Genomic DNA, 19,666 nt, shown 5'->3' on the forward strand with positions numbered 1-19,666 from the left:
AAAATGGTTGCAGTTCCTAAAAATTGTACTTGATATTTATGTTCAACACCTTGAATTGAAGCTGAAAGTCTGCGCTTCAAATTCATTTGGATTGTTTCATTTTTGTTTTATTCTGGTGGCATACAGAGCCAAAAGTATGAAAATTGTGCCCGTGTCCAAATATATATGGACCGAATTGTATATATTCATTCATACACACAAACTTTCCTAACTCAAAAATATATCTTCTTTTGCTCCCAGCCTTCTCCAAATTCCAACTTTATATGTTTCTTCACTTTCTTTTTTGCAGGAATGTAGCCACCCCCTCCTGATCACTCCCAAGAGGGACTATGAGATTTGTAGCCTGCATAGAGCAGTGCACATCACCACACCCAATGTGCACTACTAGCGCCATACAGAAGGGGGAAAAAATAAAAGAGAAGTCCTGGAGCTCACTGAGGATGTTGCAAAGATGAGTAAAAACACAGTAAGGAACAATTTTGATGAAAAATGGATTACGAGGCCATTAAGTAGTGGATGTGTACAGATTATTTTTGGAGAATAAGGATATAATCTAGTGTCATTTTAAGTCGCCAAAAGATACACAAAGCTAGAACACTAGAGTTCACCCACAATCAATATATAGGTTTTCAGGGGACTGACTTTTACAACAAGCATAACACTGCCTAAGAGACATAAAACCTACCAGGGATAACGTTTTCCAAACTGAAGTTGAAGTGCATGAATTATTTTATTCTCAGTGTCTGCATCTCGAACATGAAGAACATTCTCACCTGATGAGTTAAAAAAATTGCAAAATGATCAATGGTTTCAAGACAGAGTACAAATATCTCAATATTTCATGTGAGACAAGTGCAATGTACAGTATATTTGTACTTTGTACAGTGATTATATACATACATCTTTAATATACAGCCTCTTAACAATAGCAGAATTTGTGTGTACTGGTAAGACTTTTACCTGTTTCTCTGCCTGTTTGACGAGTGCCTAAATTGATGACTGGTGTTCCAAAGGCTCCAGCCTCTCGCACACCACAACTGCTGTTCCCAATCATGCATCCTGCGTGAGCAACCAACTGTATAAACTGCTCAAAAGGGACATGCTTCACTGCTCTGAAGTTGGGATGGTGCTCCACACCCTTCTTCCTCATCACTCGCACCATTTCTTTACTTCCTGTAAAGGCATAAAAAAAAAAAATTATTAATCCACTGCAACACAATGAATTTTTTTTTTTCCTGCAGCAAACTAGGCCCATAACGCAGAACAAACAGTCTGCAAATCTGAAGTGTAAAAAGTAAAAGGTCATCTATGCCTCCACACCAAATTACCTGCATCAATATTTGGGAACAGCACCAAGGTTCGCTTGTTGAATGAGATAAGTGCATCTAGGGTAAACTCAAACATTTTAACTGAATGCTTGATGTCTGTGGTCACTGGATGCTGAAGTGCTACAATGTAATCACCAGGTTTCACATCACCTGTTGAGAAAGGATGTAAATTGTTGGCATGTAAGATGTTAAACAATGAACAGGGAAAAAAAATACCGCCATGAGATTGGAGGGAGATATTTAAAAAGGAAACATCATAAAGTGCAATTTAGGGAACTAGAAGAGATCAATGCAGTGTGCCAACTACTTTGTACATTTATGTCTCTGAAACTCAACTTTCTACTACAACTCCCAGGTCGCACAGTGCTTCCAGTAGCTCCAATACAGCCAACACATCTAAAGACTAGTAAGCTGCAATTTATTACATTTTGTTTTAGGTTTAAATACAATTTAAAATCAACAAAAGCCGTTTTCTATTTGCTAAAAGACACTACTGAATAGCTATCCACTAATTAATAAAACCTTAGTAAATATTATATTAGTATTATAATAATATTATATTAATATTATAATATTAGTAAAGAATATAATTCATGTAAATTAGGTAGCAAGCTATATTACCACTAAAAGAAAAAAAAAAAAGGGAAGAAGATCACTACAGTGAAGGCTTTTTTGTGGAAACACACATACCTAGCCACATCTTGATGACACTCATGTAGTCCTTGTTTTTCACATTAAGAAGCTTATCATAAGAGGGGCAACCTGCCAGAAGGATGCGGTCATGGTCCTCACACATGGCGATGAGATGCTGTTCTGCACTCCGTGTGCAGCACGCGTGATAATGGGCTAATTTAGTGATGGAATGTCTGATCGAGTCATCTATGGTTCCACTGACTTCACCTCCCTCTATGTGAAGGATTCGTATGTTCATCAGTGCTGCAGTTGTTGCCAATGCCAAGGCATCAAATCGATCTCCATGGACAACTATTATGTCTGGTTTAAGGCGGTTTAAAACATCTGGAAGTTTCACCAAAGCAAGTCCTACAGATTCCACCATGGCAGCTTCATCCTCTCCCCTCACAATTGTATGAAGTCTTGCTTGTATATCAAAATCATCCTGCTCAATCATACGGTAGGTATTCCTAGATAGTGGAGACAAATGGACAATGATATTGCATTTACAAAAGTCAAAGTTTATCTGCAGAGCCTGTCACTCAATCTCTACTTAACCCTTTCACTGCCAGGTCCGTACGCCATACGGACCTACAGAAGTGCCCGCAGGTGGCCAAGGTCATACAGACCTAATTTCTCCCTCTCCTATAAGTTTATGGTCACTTCAATGACCATAAGCTTATAAACAGAATTGTTCAGCAGACTCTGAACAATACTATAACTCTGATCAGCGGATTACAACCCGCTGATCAGAGTTATTAACCCCTAATGTGACCCCCCTCACCCAATGCGCCGCTTCCCTGTCCCCAGCCTTTCCACCTCCTGCCGCACTCTTCCACCTAACCCTCCCCCCCCCCCCCCACTCTCCTTTCCTTTCCCCTTCTCCCCCTTCTTCCCCCCAGCACTGATTACCCCCCACTCCATTTGATCCGACACCCCCTCCCCCGCAGCTACCATCATTAGCCGGCATCCCTCCTCTTCCACGCCCGCCGGCTTCAGGTGCTGCATGGGGCTTGGGGGGATCCAGATGTGCCCCCCCCCCCCCCGCACCCCCCAATCCATCGCCGCTCCGGCAGCATCTCTTCTTCCCTCCCGCCGCCTGCAGTTTCTCCCTGCGTTGTTCTCGGTGATCTGTCCGGCTGGGGAGCGTGGCATGGGGAGGCGAGCTGTGCGGGTGAAGTTGTGGCATGGGGGGGCTTGGTATACATGCGTTTACCAAGCTCCCCCCTGTAGTACAGTGAATATAGGCAGCCATCGCTCCTATATCCACTGACAGCTGATACATAGTAACTCTCACGGTTCGGTTTACTATGTATCAGACTCATTTTATAAATGAATGCAAAATCTCTATACAGACCACCCCCACCCCCCCCCAAAAACAATAAAAAAAATAAGTTTAAAAAAAAAAAAAGACACAAACCTAGTAAGACCCCCCCAGGTTCGCCCGCAATCAGCCTCTCCATGGTGACGTCCCGCCCCCCGCACGCATTCAGCCTCTCCGCGGTGACAGAGCCCCCTGCACTCACCGATCCACAGCTCCCTCAGCTTCTCCTCTCGGCCAACCCGATTCATCCTGATTGGCCAGGGGCAGAAGCCAGAAGACAATAGCGAATATTAATTCGCTATTGTCACAAGTGGGCGGGCTCAGGGTGCAATGCTCTGTGCCCCAAGCCCAATCTTTTTCAAGCCAATAAGAGCCTCAGGTTCTAATCATGTGGCTTGAAAAAGAAAAAAAAAATAAAAAAAAAAAAAAAAAACACCTTGACACAAACGTATAAGTCTGGCGCCCTGCAGGGGGCGGCGTCACAGCGCCCCAAATGGACCCGCCCCTCCTGGCAAGACCCCTTTCACATGGATCTGTCAAGCAGATCCAAATGAATAGCGGGGTATCCATCTGCTGATCCCCGCTGAGCAGGCAGATGACAGGTCTGTGTCCGCTCCACTGATGCAGAGAGACACAGACACAGCCCGCTGTTCTCTATGGGGCGGTCGGATGGAAACGGACCGCCTGTCCAGTTCCATTGAATACCATCCGATCCGATCTGCTAGATGGATGGGGAAAGGGACCCCAATCCCTCTGTTTTTAGTGGACTGGATCGGATGCAGGCGGGTGTAAAACGGACACATGTCCATTTACATCAGCCTCTCCATAGAGAGCAATGGGTGGACATTTTTGCGTACGTTCAATTTTAACCATTTTGCAAAAAGGCGCAATGTAAAAATTACAAATATTTGTTACGTATTAACTCAATACAGGTTAAACTTTTATATTTAGTTGGAATTTAGCAGGAATTTTGTAAAATTAGCTGTGTTTCTATCTGCCAATAATGGTTTTAGTGTATTTTTTAGCAAAAATATTGTTCTGATAAGCATTTGCGCAAATACCGCAGGGCCTAAAATTCCAGAGGTCATATGCTTTCAGAAAATATATGGTTTGGGTTTTTTTTTTACAAACTCTGAAAGCTGACTCGGCTCCAGTGCCCCCATAGGAAGCTGCTGAATGTAGGAGCACTCGATAGGAGGGAGGGGCCAGGAGCAGCAAAGAGGGACTAGAGAAGAGGAGGATCTGGGCTGCTCTGTGCAAAACCAACTACACAAAGGTGGTAAGTATAACAACATGTTTGTTATTTATTTTAAAACAAGTCTTTACAATCACTTTAAGGCTTCACAGTAAGGTATTGGAGTAGAAAGGGAGGAGGCCAGGCTAGTCAGCACCAACATGATATTTAACAAACTTGCCCTGTTCACCATTCTAAAATACAATGGCAAGTGTTTTTGGCTTAGACTTCCAGCAGTCCTCACTGTCTCAGAGTGAAAATATATTAGGATTTCATAAACATACTTCTAAAATAAGACTTACCCATAGTCGTCAATCAGGTGAGAACCTATAACCACTACACTCAGCTCAAAGTGTTCAGGTTCTGCTTTAATACCAAACATAATAGGAGCCAGCTTGGAATAATCGGCCCTGTTGCAGGTGGCCACACATACACGAAGTTTTCTTTGGTTTGCATGCTTCTCCATGACTACTTTTCTCCTTGACAGGTTTTCAAAATACTGTTCCTGGAAGAAAAAAAAAACCAGCAGCAAAAAATGAGGTTTAGTCTAATACACAGCTCTAGATATACATTTCAAATGTCAGATAATTTAGTTATGGAATTCATTCTAACTTAGGCAAATAATGAGTTAAAGCTGAACTCCAGATGGATAAATACTATGGGTAAATACTAATAATACATCATTAAATGCATTTTAAATTGAATGACATTTATTTTTTTATTGTACGCAGTTTAAAGCAGTGTTAAACCCAAAAGCAAACATTGATCATATTGCAGTTTACCATTCCATAGATATGATGGCTGCATTAGTTTTCTTTTTTAGGCTTTATTTCTATTTAAATTTAGTGATCTACCCGGTACATCTGTTGATTTTCACAAGCTCTTCAGCAGAATGTATCAGTTTACATGGGTGATCATGAAACAAACCCATTAACACTGGCAGGGGTAAATAAAAATGACCAGCTTTTATTTATTCGTGCAAAACCTTATTCCAAAAGGAAAAAAAAACGGTTTGATGTAACCGATTTTAAAGTGTGAGCTGTAGTTTGGCTTCAATTTGTTAGTGCATTTAAATCTGCTAATAGATTTAACACAACCCCCCCAAACTGACAATGTGTGTGCTGCTTCCCCTTTACTGTCCATTCACAGGCTTATGTAGGGAGAAGACCTAACGGCATGACTTAAAGTGGATGTAAACCCTCTCCTATACCCAGTGTGAAACAGCTGACTGGAAGAAAAGGCACACACCCCCTCTCCAAGTAGGCAGAAATAGGAAAAATCTATATATAGCACCCACCCTGACACAAATTTCAGGCTGGTTTTATCACAGTTGATGGAGAACTTGTCAGAAGTCATCATGCTGATAACAGAAGAATGGAGCAGGAGAAAGCCAGGAGACTTAGCTCTTTGAAAAGTGATAAGAAAACACTGCAGATATTTGTGCCCAGCTCAAATTTCATGAATGGGGTTTACATCCACTTTAAAGTGATATTAAAGTTTTTGTTTTTTTTTTAAATACCAAACATGTCCTACTTACCTACTCTTTGTTGTGCACAGATATTTTTTTTTTTAATTGTTTTTACTAGTAATGGCGGCAATCAGCGATTTTTTGCAGGATTGTGGCAGACAAATCTGACACCAATACAGTGATCAGTGCTAAAAAAAAAAAAAAAAAAAAAAAAGCACTGTCACTATATAAATGACACTGGCAGGGAAGAGGGTAACACCAGGGGCGATCAAAGGGTTGAGTGTGCTACAAGGGAGTGATTTCTAACTGTAGGGGGGAGTGCTGACACTGGAGAAAAACAGAGATCCGTGTTTCTTAGCAAAAACACAATCTCCATTTTCCACTCTGGCAGAATGGCAAACTGCCTTGTTTACATAGGCAGATAGCAGTTCTGCTTCTCCTCGGAACGATCGGCGGGTCCCAGCCGCAAGACCCGCTGATTGGCTCCCGCTGTGTCCACTCACTGTGTTTACAAGCATTTTACAGTTGCCATAGCTATAGCTGTCTATGTGAACAATGGCCACACAAAAAAAGGCCACTCAAACCAATGACATAATGAATATGGATGGATGGAATGAATATGGATGGAGTAACACAAATCAAGTCTGTCATGCCATTCAATAGCTATGTAAAATATATAGGCTCCTAAAGATAATTTTTGTTTAACCACTTCCGGACCACCACACGCCGATATACGTCCTTACTTTGAAGGGGGATATCGTTGTTATGGCAGCATTTAGCTGCCATAACCCCGGTATCCTCTTCTTTGGCCGGCGGTCCGATTTCCGATAAGAGTGGTCTCTGTGGCGGATTCGCCACGAGATCACTTTTATTGGCAGTGGGAGAGGGCCCCCCCTCTGCCACTTACCCGAGCCGTCGGCAGCGGCGGAGGCGATCGGATCTTTACCCTGGCTGGGCATGGAGACGAGTGAGGGGAAGATGCCCCCCACTCGTCTCCATAACAAAGCAGGGCGGAAGTGACGTCAAAACTTCACTTCCGCCCACAACCCTTAAAGGGCCATTTTTTTTTAAATTATTTTTTTAAATGGCAATTTTTTTTGTTTTTTATTATTATTGCATTTAAGTGTAAATATGAGATCTGAGGTCTTTTTGACCCCAGATCTCATATTTAAGAGGTCCTGTCATGCTCTTTTTTCTATTACAAGGGATGTTCGCATTTTTTTTTTTTTTTTAAAACAGTGTAAAAATAAAAAAGGTAAAATAAGAAAAAAAAAATTTTTTTTAACACGCCCCATCCCACCGAGCTAGTGTGTAGAAGTGAATGCATACGTGAGTAACACCCACATATGAAAACCGTGTTCAAACCATGCATGTGAGGTAGCGCCGCGAGCGCAATAATTCTATGCCACCTGTAGAATTTTTTTAAACGTCACCTATGGAGATTTTTAAGGGTAAAAGTTTGTCACCATTCCACAAGGGGGAGCAATTTTGAAGCGTGACATGTTGGGTATCAATTTACTTGGCACAACATTATCTTTCACAATATAAAAAAAAAAATGGGCTAACTTTACTGTCTTATTTTTTAATTCAAAAAAGTGTATTTTTTCCAAAAAAAAAGTGCGCTTGTAAGACTGTTGCACAAATACGGTGTGACAAAGTATTGCAACGACCACCAATTTTATTCTCTAGGGTGTTAGGAAGAAAAAAAAAAAAAAGTATAATGTTTGGGGGTTCTAAGTAATTTTCTAGCAAAAAAAAAAACTGTTTTTAACTTGTAAACAACACATCTCAGAAAGCAGCTCAGTCCTTAAGTGGTTAATGTGCAGCGCTTTTAATTAGAACCACCAGATTTGTGACCAAAATAATCCAAATCAAAATGTTGACATCTGTCTTCTTCATAAGGAAGTTTACATAAAAAAATACGTCCACATATAACTATTCCGTAATGGAACTCTGACTCATGTGAAAAAAATTAGCGACAGCCAAGAATTACACACAGGCAAGGTCCACACCCAAGATTATATGTTTATAAAGGATTACGTTTGGCTATATACGTAGGAGGAATATAACGTTTAAACACAGCTTTTTAATTGAATACAGCAGTCATTAGGAGCCAGATTGTTTGTAGTTATTGCTTCTATGTTAAAGTGGATGTAAACCCAATGTCATCCTTTCTAAACTACTGCCATAGGGGTTATCTATAAGGATATACATGCCTCCTGCATGTATCTTTACCTGTCAAATGTCTCCCCTCTGTCTGTTATTAGACCCGAAAAACTGCATATTCTGTGGGTGGGTCTGTTGTCTGGAGTCGTGATGTCAGTAGTCTCCCCACCCACCTCTACACTCCCCTGTTTATTTCTAACACTGATCTTCTGCTATGATCTCTAACATCCAGTGAAAAGACAGGAAAGTAACCACATGACTTCAGCATGCCAAATCATGCTGAGGTGTGGAACAGCCAATCCTTGCAGAGCTGCTGAAGAAAGGAGTGGGGGAGGGAATTAAAAAACACTGCATATGTCTTAGGCTAGTGCACGAGATGTAAATCACCTGTCACTCACAGCAAGGAGGAGGATTTGACAAAGTTTTTCTCAGTTTGTCAAGAATTATCTCACTGAACAATAAAAGAGGATTGCTCAGAGATGGATTAACTCTTTGTGGCAAGACTGGGCTCAAATGATAGGAAATCTTATACTCTACAGTATGATATAATTTTTTTTTTTTTTGGGTTTACATCCACTTTAAGGGTTAGAAAAAAAGAAAACATTTAGGAGAGACAGTCTAAGGCCCCTTTCACACTTCCTTGCAGCGGTTTTGTTGCAGTCTAGTGTACCCGTGGTTTTGGGCTTCTATCAGATGGCACTTTTCTGAAAGCGCACCAAAATCCTGAATGCTGCATTTTTGGTGCGTTTTCAGATAATGCACAAAAAAATGTGCCATTTATTAGAAAGTCTATGGTGAAGCATCGATAACCCGCACGTAAACTAAACTTTAGCGTGAAAGAGGCCTAAAACCAGGGATAAAGGGATTTCAGCAAATGTTAAAGCGGAGTTCTAGCCAAAAGTGGAATTTCCGCTAATTTGTCTCCTTCCCCCCTCCGGTGCCACATTTGGCACCTTTCGGGGGGAGGGGAGGATGCCTGACTTTGACAGGTATCCTGTCCCCACTTCCAGGAGTCTCGGCCGCTGACATCACTGCTCAGCACCCTCCTCCTTCCCCCCGCCGCTGGGCCAGTAGGAGAGTGCAGCGAGTGCTTTGCGCATGCGCAGTAGGGACCCGGCATGAAGCTTCACTACCGGGTTCCCTTACTGGCTATGGCGGCGGCAGCTCCCGACAGCTGATGGAAACACTGCAGTACAGGTAAGTGTCCTATTAAAAAAAAGCAGCTGCAGTATGTGTAGCTGCTGGCTTTTAATTTTTGCAGCGGTGGGCAGACGTCCACTTCAAAAAGGCAAAGAAAGGTTAGGGGTCACACGTAATTTATTTGCATGCACTAAAAGCTGATCTCCAGCTTTAGTTTCACTTTAAATAAATCGTTCAGGCCAAGATGGCCCAAATAAACTATTTCTCTCAATAACACATGGCTGCTGGATGTCCTGTATAAACTGTACTGTATGTAGCTGAGGCACCATACAAAATACAGCACTGTGTTTCAGGTTCGAGAGGAGACCTTCCTGTCTCATACCTAGAACAAAATAGCATTGGCCTGAGCAGTGCTCAGCCATTCATAGAAAGCTTTGTATTCTATTACTGAATATTATTATTATACAGGATTTATATAGCGCCAACAGTTTGCGCAGCACTTTACAACATGAGGGCAGACAATACACTTACAATACAAATCAATACAGGAGGGATCAGAGGGCCCTGCTCGTTAGAGCTTACAATATAGAATACAAAGCTTCCTCTGATTGGCTGATGATGTCACAATCTCCAACTCAGCCAGAGGAAGCTTTGTGTTCATTGATAAGTAAAAAGCTTTGTATTCTCTCATTGACACCACTGATAAAGCACAAATCCTCCCTTCTGGACACCAGCGAAGGGGTTCTTGGCCTTCCGGTGGCACTGTTCCTTTCACGGACATCAATGATGGGGCACCATCCCTTTCACCAAATTCAATTATGGGGACGCCATTTCCCCCACTGACACCAACAATGGGGCGCTTTTCTTACCGACACCAAAAATTGGGCACAATTCCTTTCTCTGACACCACTGTTGTGGCACCATTACTTCCACTGACACCAATGATGGGTCATTATTATTTTTACCAACAATGGGCATTATTACTCCTCCCGCTGGCCAGACACTAGTCCCTGTGACCACCAAGTCTGGGGCATTTTTTTACTCCCACTGACCACAGTTGCCAAGACATTTTCTACTTTTAATGGCCACAGTTTGGCCCCCTCTAAATTCTGAAGGAACTGGCCTTTTGTTTAGAAAGTCAGAGGACACCTACTCTAGAAGGATGGCCTATTAGATAGGATGACTAAAATCAGGCCATACAACTTGGCCTGATGAAAAATAAAAATACAGGATAACCTGTTAGCAGTCATTTATTTAGGGACCATACACTTCATAAAGGGCTATATCAAACTAACAACTCTGTAGAAGAGAAGATTAGCAGTTGTCACAAATCTCTCTGCTCAATTTCTCAGAAGATTTGTAGCTGGCTAAAATGCTTGACTCTGTAGCTAAAAATCACTTCTGTGCCACGATCACTAGCAATGGCACATGATAACAGGCATAATTACTAAAAGCTAGCTAAAAGGCTGTAAAATGCCAAAAAACAAACAAACCCCTGAGCAACAAGACAGACAGACTGACTGACTGACACTAGTGATCCTAGCAACAAAAATTATTTGAGTGATTCAGTAGCCATTAAAAAATTGCACATGTAAAAGAAGCCCTAGGGTTTACAAGCTTATTACAACTGTACACTTAAAAAAATGGAATTATGACAATATACTGTAATTAGAAAGATCATGTACTCTACTTTAGGTGAGATTCATGATTAAATGGTAACTGCATTCCAGCAGAAAGCATGGATGTATTGTAGAACTAAATCCTTACAAAAATTATTTTATGCTAATTTTTTTTTCAAACAAATGCACTGCCACTGGCTGCTGATGGGACTGGCAATACAGACCACAAAAAGAAGGCACTCCTCAAACATCCTGCCATAAATTAATAAAGACAATAAGTAAAGCAGTAACAATGAGCAAACTGTACTAACCCACTGCAACTAGATTTAAGCTACTAAAATAAGACATAACATATGAATTTCCAAATAACTGCACTTTGCCCATTACAATTACTTTTTGCACTGCTTACTGATTAACCTTGCATGTTTCCGATGCATACACCCATTATTGACAGATGAGTAATCATTGGTATTCTGACATTCCATTGCCTGTCATGGAAAAACTATCCAGCCTATTAAACACCTTGCATGATCAGGTTACAATACTAAAAGCAGCAGTTTACAATAATTTCCAGTTAAATATTTAACATAACTAAAAGCGGAATGTCCACTTCCCACATAAAAGGCTGTCTAACTGATCAAAGAGTAAAAAGTAAACATCAAAGTGCAGGCCCATCATGTACACAAAGCAAGTCTAAATAGGCACAGCATTTAACTATACTTGTCACACTGATGTATCAGTTCTGGAGCAGCTGTGCAACCCAATGAGCTTGCAACCTCAGCTTGGTCAAGTAATCTTTGAAATTGAAATCTGGAAGCTAATGGATTGCCATACACGAGTGCTTCAGATTCTGTCTGTTTCAGTCTTAGTAAATTCCCCTCAGTACGTTTATTTTGCACTAAAAAACCCTTCTGTTTGCCATTTTTTTTTTTTTCCTTAAGATTTTGGTGGGGAATACCGAAGCTAAAATACACAGGTATGTAATTTTCGTTTTTATTTTGCATGATCTTTATGCAGCCCCTCCCCACCAAATCATGTAGTTTCAGGGTGTCATTTGTAACCACATTGGGGAATCCAGCAATCGTCTTCTTGTCCTATGTCTCCAAGAGAGAGGCCTGGAATGAAACTGGGCAATGGGAACTACCATCAACCCAAGAACCCTCATGCAAATGCAAAATAATGGGTTTGTCAGAGTCTTGAGCAGGTTCAACTGAGTCCCCAGATAAATACATTTTCGTGGAGGGAGGGTCAGTCTTGCCTGGGGTTTGACCTAAATATTCCAACCTTTGGGGTGGGACTAAGTTCAACTTCCGCAAGTTCAGAACCCATCCAAACTGCTCCAGAGTATGCACCATAAGAGACCCCACAAAGGCTTTTTGTGTATGCAATAAATCCTGTCCCTAAGGTTCTTCAGGAATATAATATAGTCCTCAGTTGAAGTGATTTTAAGACCCCTTTCACACTGGGAGGTGTTTTTCAGATGCTTGTGCCTGTAAAGTGCCTGAAAATAGCCTCAGCTGTAATTCCAGTGTGAAAGCCCGAGTGCTTTCACACTGGGGCGCTGAGCTGGCAGGGTGTCACAAAAAGTCCTGCAAGCAGCTTCTTTGCAGTGCTGTAGGAGTGGTGAATACACCGCTCCTAAAGCGCCGCTGCCCATTGAAATCAATGGGCAGCGCAGCTGAACCGCTGGCAAAGTGGCGCTAAAACGATGGTAAACATAGCGGCGCTTTACCACTGATGCCCAGGTGCTGGCAGTGTGAAAGTGCCCTAAAGGATCGTTTTTAAAATTTTTTTTGTCCACAGACATGAATGCCGGACTTGGCCCCGCCCCGTCATTGGATTTGATTGACAGGAGCAAGAGCCAATGGCTGCGCTGCTATCAATCTATCCAATCAAGAGCCGGGACCTCGTGGAGAGAGGGACAGCGTGTCCTCGCCGAGGAGATGAAAGGGCTCAGGTAAGTAAAACGGGGGGGCTGATGACTGCCAGGTGTTTTTTCATCCTAATGCATAGGATGCATTAAGGTGAAAAGAACACGAGGGTTTACAACCCCTTTAAAGGATGCTTTTGTGTCTTTTCCTGGAACATTCTGTTTTTTCTCAACCTCATCCTCCATTGGTTCCTCCTCTGTTAATAGGGTGGGGGGGAGAAGAGGGAGAAAGCTTCTGCTTATGACCAAGCGGTCCAAGCTGGCAAGTATTCCAGAAAGCTGGTACTGTGAACCAGACACAAAATGAACTGGATGAAGATGCCCCGAAATACCATATCGGTAGAAGGAATCGGCGCTGCCAGGAGCACACACACAACCCCAAGGAATACACTGCACAGGGGGCAGGTTCCTCCCTACCTAAAGAAGGTATTTGGGACCCCTCATCCCCTGCAACCCCTCCTCTCTGCTGTTAATGAGACATGGCCTGCTGACAAATACACGAGGACCCTTGCTGGGAACAGTGGTTCGAGTCAGCCAAGAGGGCACTGTGCCACCAAGCACCAGCGTGCTGCATACCCCAGGATATTTGACCTCTTCTAATCCCGCCTTTCCCCCTGTCCCCACAGGAAAACGTTGTGTGGTTACTGAATATTCTTAAGGTTAAGTCACTCATATGCCGCATCCGTATAAATCATTTAGAGAAGAGAACAGCATTGTTTTATCCACTTAAGATCTCTGTGCAGGTGTCAGTGCTTGTCCGGATCAGCGAGACCTTTTCTATCCCCCCCCCCCCAAATTGTGTCCTGAAGAATCGATCAAGCAAAATGCGTAGATGCACAGGGGCTCACGCATTCTTTAATGCCATTCTGTTGAACGTCATTGTTCTACTTGGGTATATGTAATGTCCTCTCTGGCCATTCTACTGGCTGTTAGTGGACACATACCTTTTTATATGATTTTATATTTTTGCATGTTTATATTCAACAAAATATTTTATATGATACTGCTGTTCCAATCTGCCTCTAAAGTCCGACCGAGTGGGGGAAAAAAACTCTCTTCTCTAGTTGTGTGGCTATTTTAATACTTGCTACAACCTGGAGTCCTATGAGGAATCGTACGACTGTGACCTGCAGGCCCACAACAGCATATTACTTTGTTATTGTTTGTAGTCCCATATAGGCAGTCGCTCAATATAGAGAGATAAGGGTACCAGCAGAGACCAAACTAGGGCACTCGGATGACCTAATGAAGGAGGCCATGTCTCTGAAATGCGTTGTCATGGCAACTGTGCAACGTCCTCACTCTCTTTCTCCCTGTAACCTGCTCGTGTGGGTTCGTATGTCCTCGAAGAGCAGCACCGGCTGGACCGGATGCAAGCGCAATAGGACGTGCATGTCGAGTGTGGTGATGGATAGCCTCAGATGTGCTGCCAGGATCTGGGCAGCTAGGTTGAACGTCCACGGCTCCCCCTTCCCTGTCGAGATCTTGAGATTATAAGAGTGCAGCCACAGTGGAATTCTTATGCTGTATCTATCTTCACACAATGGGAGTTTGACCATTGTAGTGTTTTTAAAAACTTTACCATATTAAAGCCGAGTTACACTAGGTTTGCACTCTCTTTTGTGTTTCACCATTCCATACTGCAGGACCTTCCTGGGGGTCCAGCCTTCACCCTTTAAAGCAGACATTGCCACAAGGGTCTTCAAGGACTAGACTCCCTAACTGGGTATCACTACTCTGGACTTGTATAGCACCCCATCGGTGGGTCACAGGAGGGATAGAACAAAGTGCACTCCTGTGATCCCCAGAAGTAGGGCCAAAGAGCTTTGGCCCTACATCTCCTTTAACTCCTACAGCAGTATACCTACCAACCACAGAGTATATAACATTGCTATGCCTTAAAGCACAAATTATATGAATTTTAGCAATAAGTGACAAACATAATAGCTCTAAAAGAGAATGACGGATTGTGTTTACTTTGAAGCAGTGGGCAAACAATAACTTGTCACGGTATAACTTTACCATTAACCTACTGTGAAAATATACAGAAATACTGTCATTTGTTTCCAGTGGCAGCAGTTACATGAAAGCATCACATTACACAAGGGAAGGCAGCATTGCAGGGAATTTATGAATGCATATGTAAACTGCTCAAAAGATGTTGCATTTCCAAACTTTGCGCAGCTCTGCTGAATGGACAAATCTCACTTGTGTTGCTCCATTTTCTCCTGCGATGCATCTTTCTCTCAGTGTGTGACATATGCGATGGAATTGTGAACAGAGCATTAAATTAGCATAATAACTGCAGTCGTAGAGCTCTTCTGTGTAACTGAAATATTAGCTATTCAGTCGCAAATGTTAGTAGTGCTGTTGTGCACTTCCTAATGTAGTGCAAATTAATTATAAAGGTGAACAATTAAAGCAGAGCTTTACCCATAACAGTTTGATAATTATTGTTCTTTAACAAAAGAACATGCATTTTACATTAATAACTGCCTCCAGTACTGCTCCTGTCTCTTCTTGCTGGAGGCTGCCATTTTGTTGACACCTACTGCAGTCACTTCCTTATTGGAAATTCTCCTCTCCTCTGTCTTAAAAATTACAGATCACTTTCTTTAATCACATATGTACATTTGATTATATGTCTTGATTTGGTAGAGGGGTAGGCTGACAGATACTTTAGGCTGGCCATACACAGATCGAAACTCGGCCAGTTCAGCAAGGACAGCTGAAGCACTGCAGGAGGTATTCACCCATCAACACGGACTAAGTTGATGGAGGAATTGAGCAATTTTCTTTCCTTCCACCCTTGGCGGAAGGAAAGAAAATTGAATTATCTATGGCCTGCCTCAGGCTTGGTTCACACTGCCGTAACTTGGGATCTGACTTGTGAGACCCCAAGACATGCGATATGTGAAATCCCATTTTAGTCCATGAGAAATGTAATTAGCACTACTGAAGTCGCTCCGACTTTAGAAAAGGTTTCTGTACTACTTCAAGGCGACTTCTATCCAACTTGTGCCCATAGACTTTAATGGGAGTTGCCTCCAAGTCGGATCCTCAACCCAATTGATGTGATTTGGATCCAACATTACAGGAAGATTACACAGGCATTCCTTGAAGTTGCTTTAAAGTTGCCTGGCAAAGTCCCACACTTTCAGGTCTTGGCAGTGTGAACTGAGCCTCACAGTGCTGAAGTTCACTGGCTGCTGATAAGAGAGAATCAGGGAGAAAAGATAAGATACTATTCTTTCAAGTTTAACTCTTTTGTGTCTTCCTGGCAGCAGAGTCTGTCTGGTCACCTCTGCTGCTTTTATTTTCTCCCTCTCAAATCTGTGTTCCCTTGACACAGTCTGCCATTCCTGTTGCTTTCTTTTTCCTTCAGTAACAGTAAATCTTAAAGCTGTCAGCTGATCAGCCTATAGTGGCTCTGATTTTCAGCACAGTGCTGAGAACGAAGAGCAAAAGGGCATGCAGAGCAGGGTGTATTACTGGATTTTAAACAGTATAGGCAGGCACTTATTTTTACATAGCGATCTATACCTGCAAAAGGGGCCAGCCTGATGTGATCTATAATTTTCTGACTAAAGTTTCGATTGAAGTAAATAAAGTAAAGCTAAATATAATGCTACAGTAAGTTATTCCATATTTGCAATTAAACTGATGCCCCTCTTTTGGCCATCCGACAGCAGTTCCTCTTCCAGTCTCATCCTCCCCCTAGTCAAGCTTCTCCTCTCCCTTCTGACATGCAGCTGCACAATCTGTGAATTGAACAGCAGAGTCACAGTTTATACCATACAAGTCTCACACTGTGCTCACTGTTAGGCCCAGTTTACACTTGCGGTTGGGGGGGTGGTAAAAACGGGTGTTTTTATTGGTCCCGGTCCCCCCCCCAGCTGCAAAGAGTGTCATAAGCTGCTATGCACATGCCATGGATGCCAAAAAAATACCTGCTGTGGGTAGTACTGCCAGCTGAAAAAGACCCATTCAAGTGAAGAGGGCTGCACAGCAAACACCCTGCAGTGGTGGACTATTCCTGACATCATCACGCCCATAGACCGACTCTGGACATGAAAATGTCAGGAACAGTCCACTGGATGTGGGGGAGTACTGTTTTCCAGAGGATCGAAGGATCGGGTGGGTATAGACCAGGGGTCTCAAACTGGCGGCCCTCCAGCTGTTGCCAAACTACAAGTCCCATGAGGCATTGCAAGGCTGACAGTTACAAACTTGACTCCCACAGACAGAGGCATGATGGGACTTGTAGTTTCACAACAGCTGGAGGGCCACCAGTTTAAGACCCCTGGTATAGACTGTGTTCACCCGTAGACAAAATGAGCAGTTAACCCATGCAGTGCGGGTACAGCCCCACTGCATGAGAAAAAAAAAAAAAATTGCCTGGAGTTAGGCTTTAAAGTCAACCCATCCTTTGGTTAAGCAGAGTAAAGCAACAGGCTACAAGTAAGGCTGGGTTCACAATGTTGTGTTGTATTACAGCGCATGCGCATTAAAGTGGTTGTAAATACTCCTTTTTTAAAAGAAAATAAATAACACAACAAATAAGTTTACTGCAAAATGGAATTGCACAGAGCAGCCACAAACCTCCTCTCCTCAGGTCCGCCGCCAGCACTTCTGGTTCCTCCCCTCCGCAGAGTGTCCCCATAGGAAGCCACTTTCTATGGAGGCACTCATGCAGGCTCACTACCTGAGCTGTCTGAGTCTATAAATACAGACAGTGGGACTCTGCCCTGTCCCCGTAACTGGCTTTGATTGACAGCCATCCTGCTGCCTCACCAAATCCCAAGAGACCAGGAAGTGAGAGGAGAGAAAGGCTGCAGACGGGCACAGTGCTGGATCAAATAAGGGCTAAGGTATATGTAAGGGGGATCTTAATGCTTAACCACTTCAAGCCCAAGGACGTCATATGACGTCCTTGACTTTCAGTGGGGATATCTGAATGATGCCTGCAGCTACAGGCATCATTCAGATATCCCCACTGAAAGTGAAAAAGTTGATTGTGATACATGTTACATATCACGGCACACGCCAGAATGAGAGCAATAATTCTAGCACCATACTTTCTTTGTAACGCTAAACTGATGACCTATAAGGGGCTTTTATAGCAATCCCACCAGGAAGCCCTCATCATCGGCAGTGAGGCATTTCCCGGCCTGCAGCTGCACATACACACACTGCCTATGATTGGCGGTGTGCATTGATGGCTTCCTGGTGGGATTGCTCAGGTGGGTTGGGACTACGATCCAAACATGCCTGAGCCCATCCCTAGAAGATGGTAAAGCCATGGCTCAACCGCCTGTTTTTACTGCCCCTGTATAAACGGGGCATTACTGCAAAGAGCAATGTATCTTGTCCAAAAAAAGCTTTTTTGCCAGTGTACAAAATCAGTATGCCTTGGACGTCAGGATAAATGAAAGTGATTTAAACATGCGTGCAACGCAATGTAAACATCAGGATTTTGTTACAAAATTACTTAGAACTCCCAAACATTGGCAGAGACCCTATAGAGAATAAAATGGTTGTTGCTGCAATTTTGTCACATGATATTTGTGCGGTGGTTTATGAAATGTAAATTTTAAGGTAAACATGCACTTTGATGAATTCTAGGGCACACAAGCACAATATAAAACCCAATTTTTGGGCAAAATATAAAATATGATGTTACGCCAAGTAAATACTTACCTAACATGTCACGCTTTAACCACTTGCCGACCGTAGGTTGTCCTTGATTTACAGTGGTTATACCGGGATGATGCCTGCACAGATCGGGAAATGTCTCACTACCTGTGATTAGCGCTGCGCAGTGTCAGCTACCTGGTGGGCGCGTGAAGTTGCGAACACGCCTGAGCCCATCCTTAGCAGGCAGTAGACATGGGCTCGGGTGTGTTCGGGATCCCGCTAGGAAGCCGACACTGCACACGGCTAATCACAGGAAGCGGGACATTTCCCGATCTGTGCAGCCGCGGATCAGGAAATGCCTCATTGCCTATGATTAGCAGTGTGGGCTTCCTGGCAGGATCGGGCATGTGGGATCCTTAACACCCCCGAGCGCCATTCCTAGGGATCGGTAATCTCCCAATGCCAATCACAGTGGTCACATGACTCGAATGCCCGCCTCCCGGCATCTGAAACCTTTTACAGAGCTGGGAAACACCAGTGCTGATTGTGGTGCGTTGCACTGTATGTGCGGATGCTGCCTAAATGCACTGCGGTACCATTCAAAATGAGCGCAGAGGAAAAATGTGTGAAGCCAGCCCTGTCACAAGTTTTCTCCCAGGGAAAGTGCGGCTCCATACAAGTTTAATTTATCAAATGCTCCCACAATAGGGTTGCCACATCACCCCTTTAATCCAGGACACATTAATTACACAGGTTCTGAGTAAGGATGAGCTCAGGCGTGTACGCAAACAGCGTGTGCAGAGCCCGCCAGGAAGTCGGCACTGCACAGCGCTAATCGCAAGCAGTGAGACATTTCCCGACCTTTGTAGCCGCACATTGGGACAATGTCTCACTGCTTGTGATTAGCGCTCCGCAGTGCCGACTTCCTGGCAGCTCTTCACGTGGGCTGTGCGAACAAGCCGGAGCTCATCCTTAGTTCTGTGGCTGATTTAATGCAGATGAGGCACTGACTTAAATTACCACCTTAAACCGACACAGAACCTGTGTAATTATTGTGTGTTCTGGATTAAAGGGATGATGTGGCAACCCTATCCCACACAAACACAGAGGGCATTTTATTGGATCCCATACCACAGCTGTGAGCATAC

The 19,666-nt window shown here is 43.2% G+C and overlaps 1 protein-coding gene across 2 annotated transcripts in view; it reads right to left on the reverse strand.

Moving 5' to 3' along the window:
- Positions 1 to 19,666, reverse strand: part of GNE (glucosamine (UDP-N-acetyl)-2-epimerase/N-acetylmannosamine kinase) — a 92,121-nt gene that overhangs the window by 21,972 nt on the left and 50,483 nt on the right. For both annotated transcript variants that reach the window (XM_073591857.1, XM_073591851.1), the window contains exons 2-6: positions 4,861 to 5,063; positions 2,019 to 2,470; positions 1,329 to 1,478; positions 961 to 1,173; positions 686 to 773 (exon numbers count right to left, since the gene is read on the reverse strand). In XM_073591857.1, the coding sequence (XP_073447958.1) occupies positions 686 to 773; positions 961 to 1,173; positions 1,329 to 1,478; positions 2,019 to 2,470; positions 4,861 to 5,063 (1,106 nt within the window). The remainder of the gene's footprint in view (positions 1 to 685; positions 774 to 960; positions 1,174 to 1,328; positions 1,479 to 2,018; positions 2,471 to 4,860; positions 5,064 to 19,666) is intronic.

Source organism: Aquarana catesbeiana, linkage group LG01, assembly GCF_042186555.1.
Source record: "Aquarana catesbeiana isolate 2022-GZ linkage group LG01, ASM4218655v1, whole genome shotgun sequence".
NCBI lineage: Eukaryota > Metazoa > Chordata > Amphibia > Anura > Ranidae > Aquarana > Aquarana catesbeiana.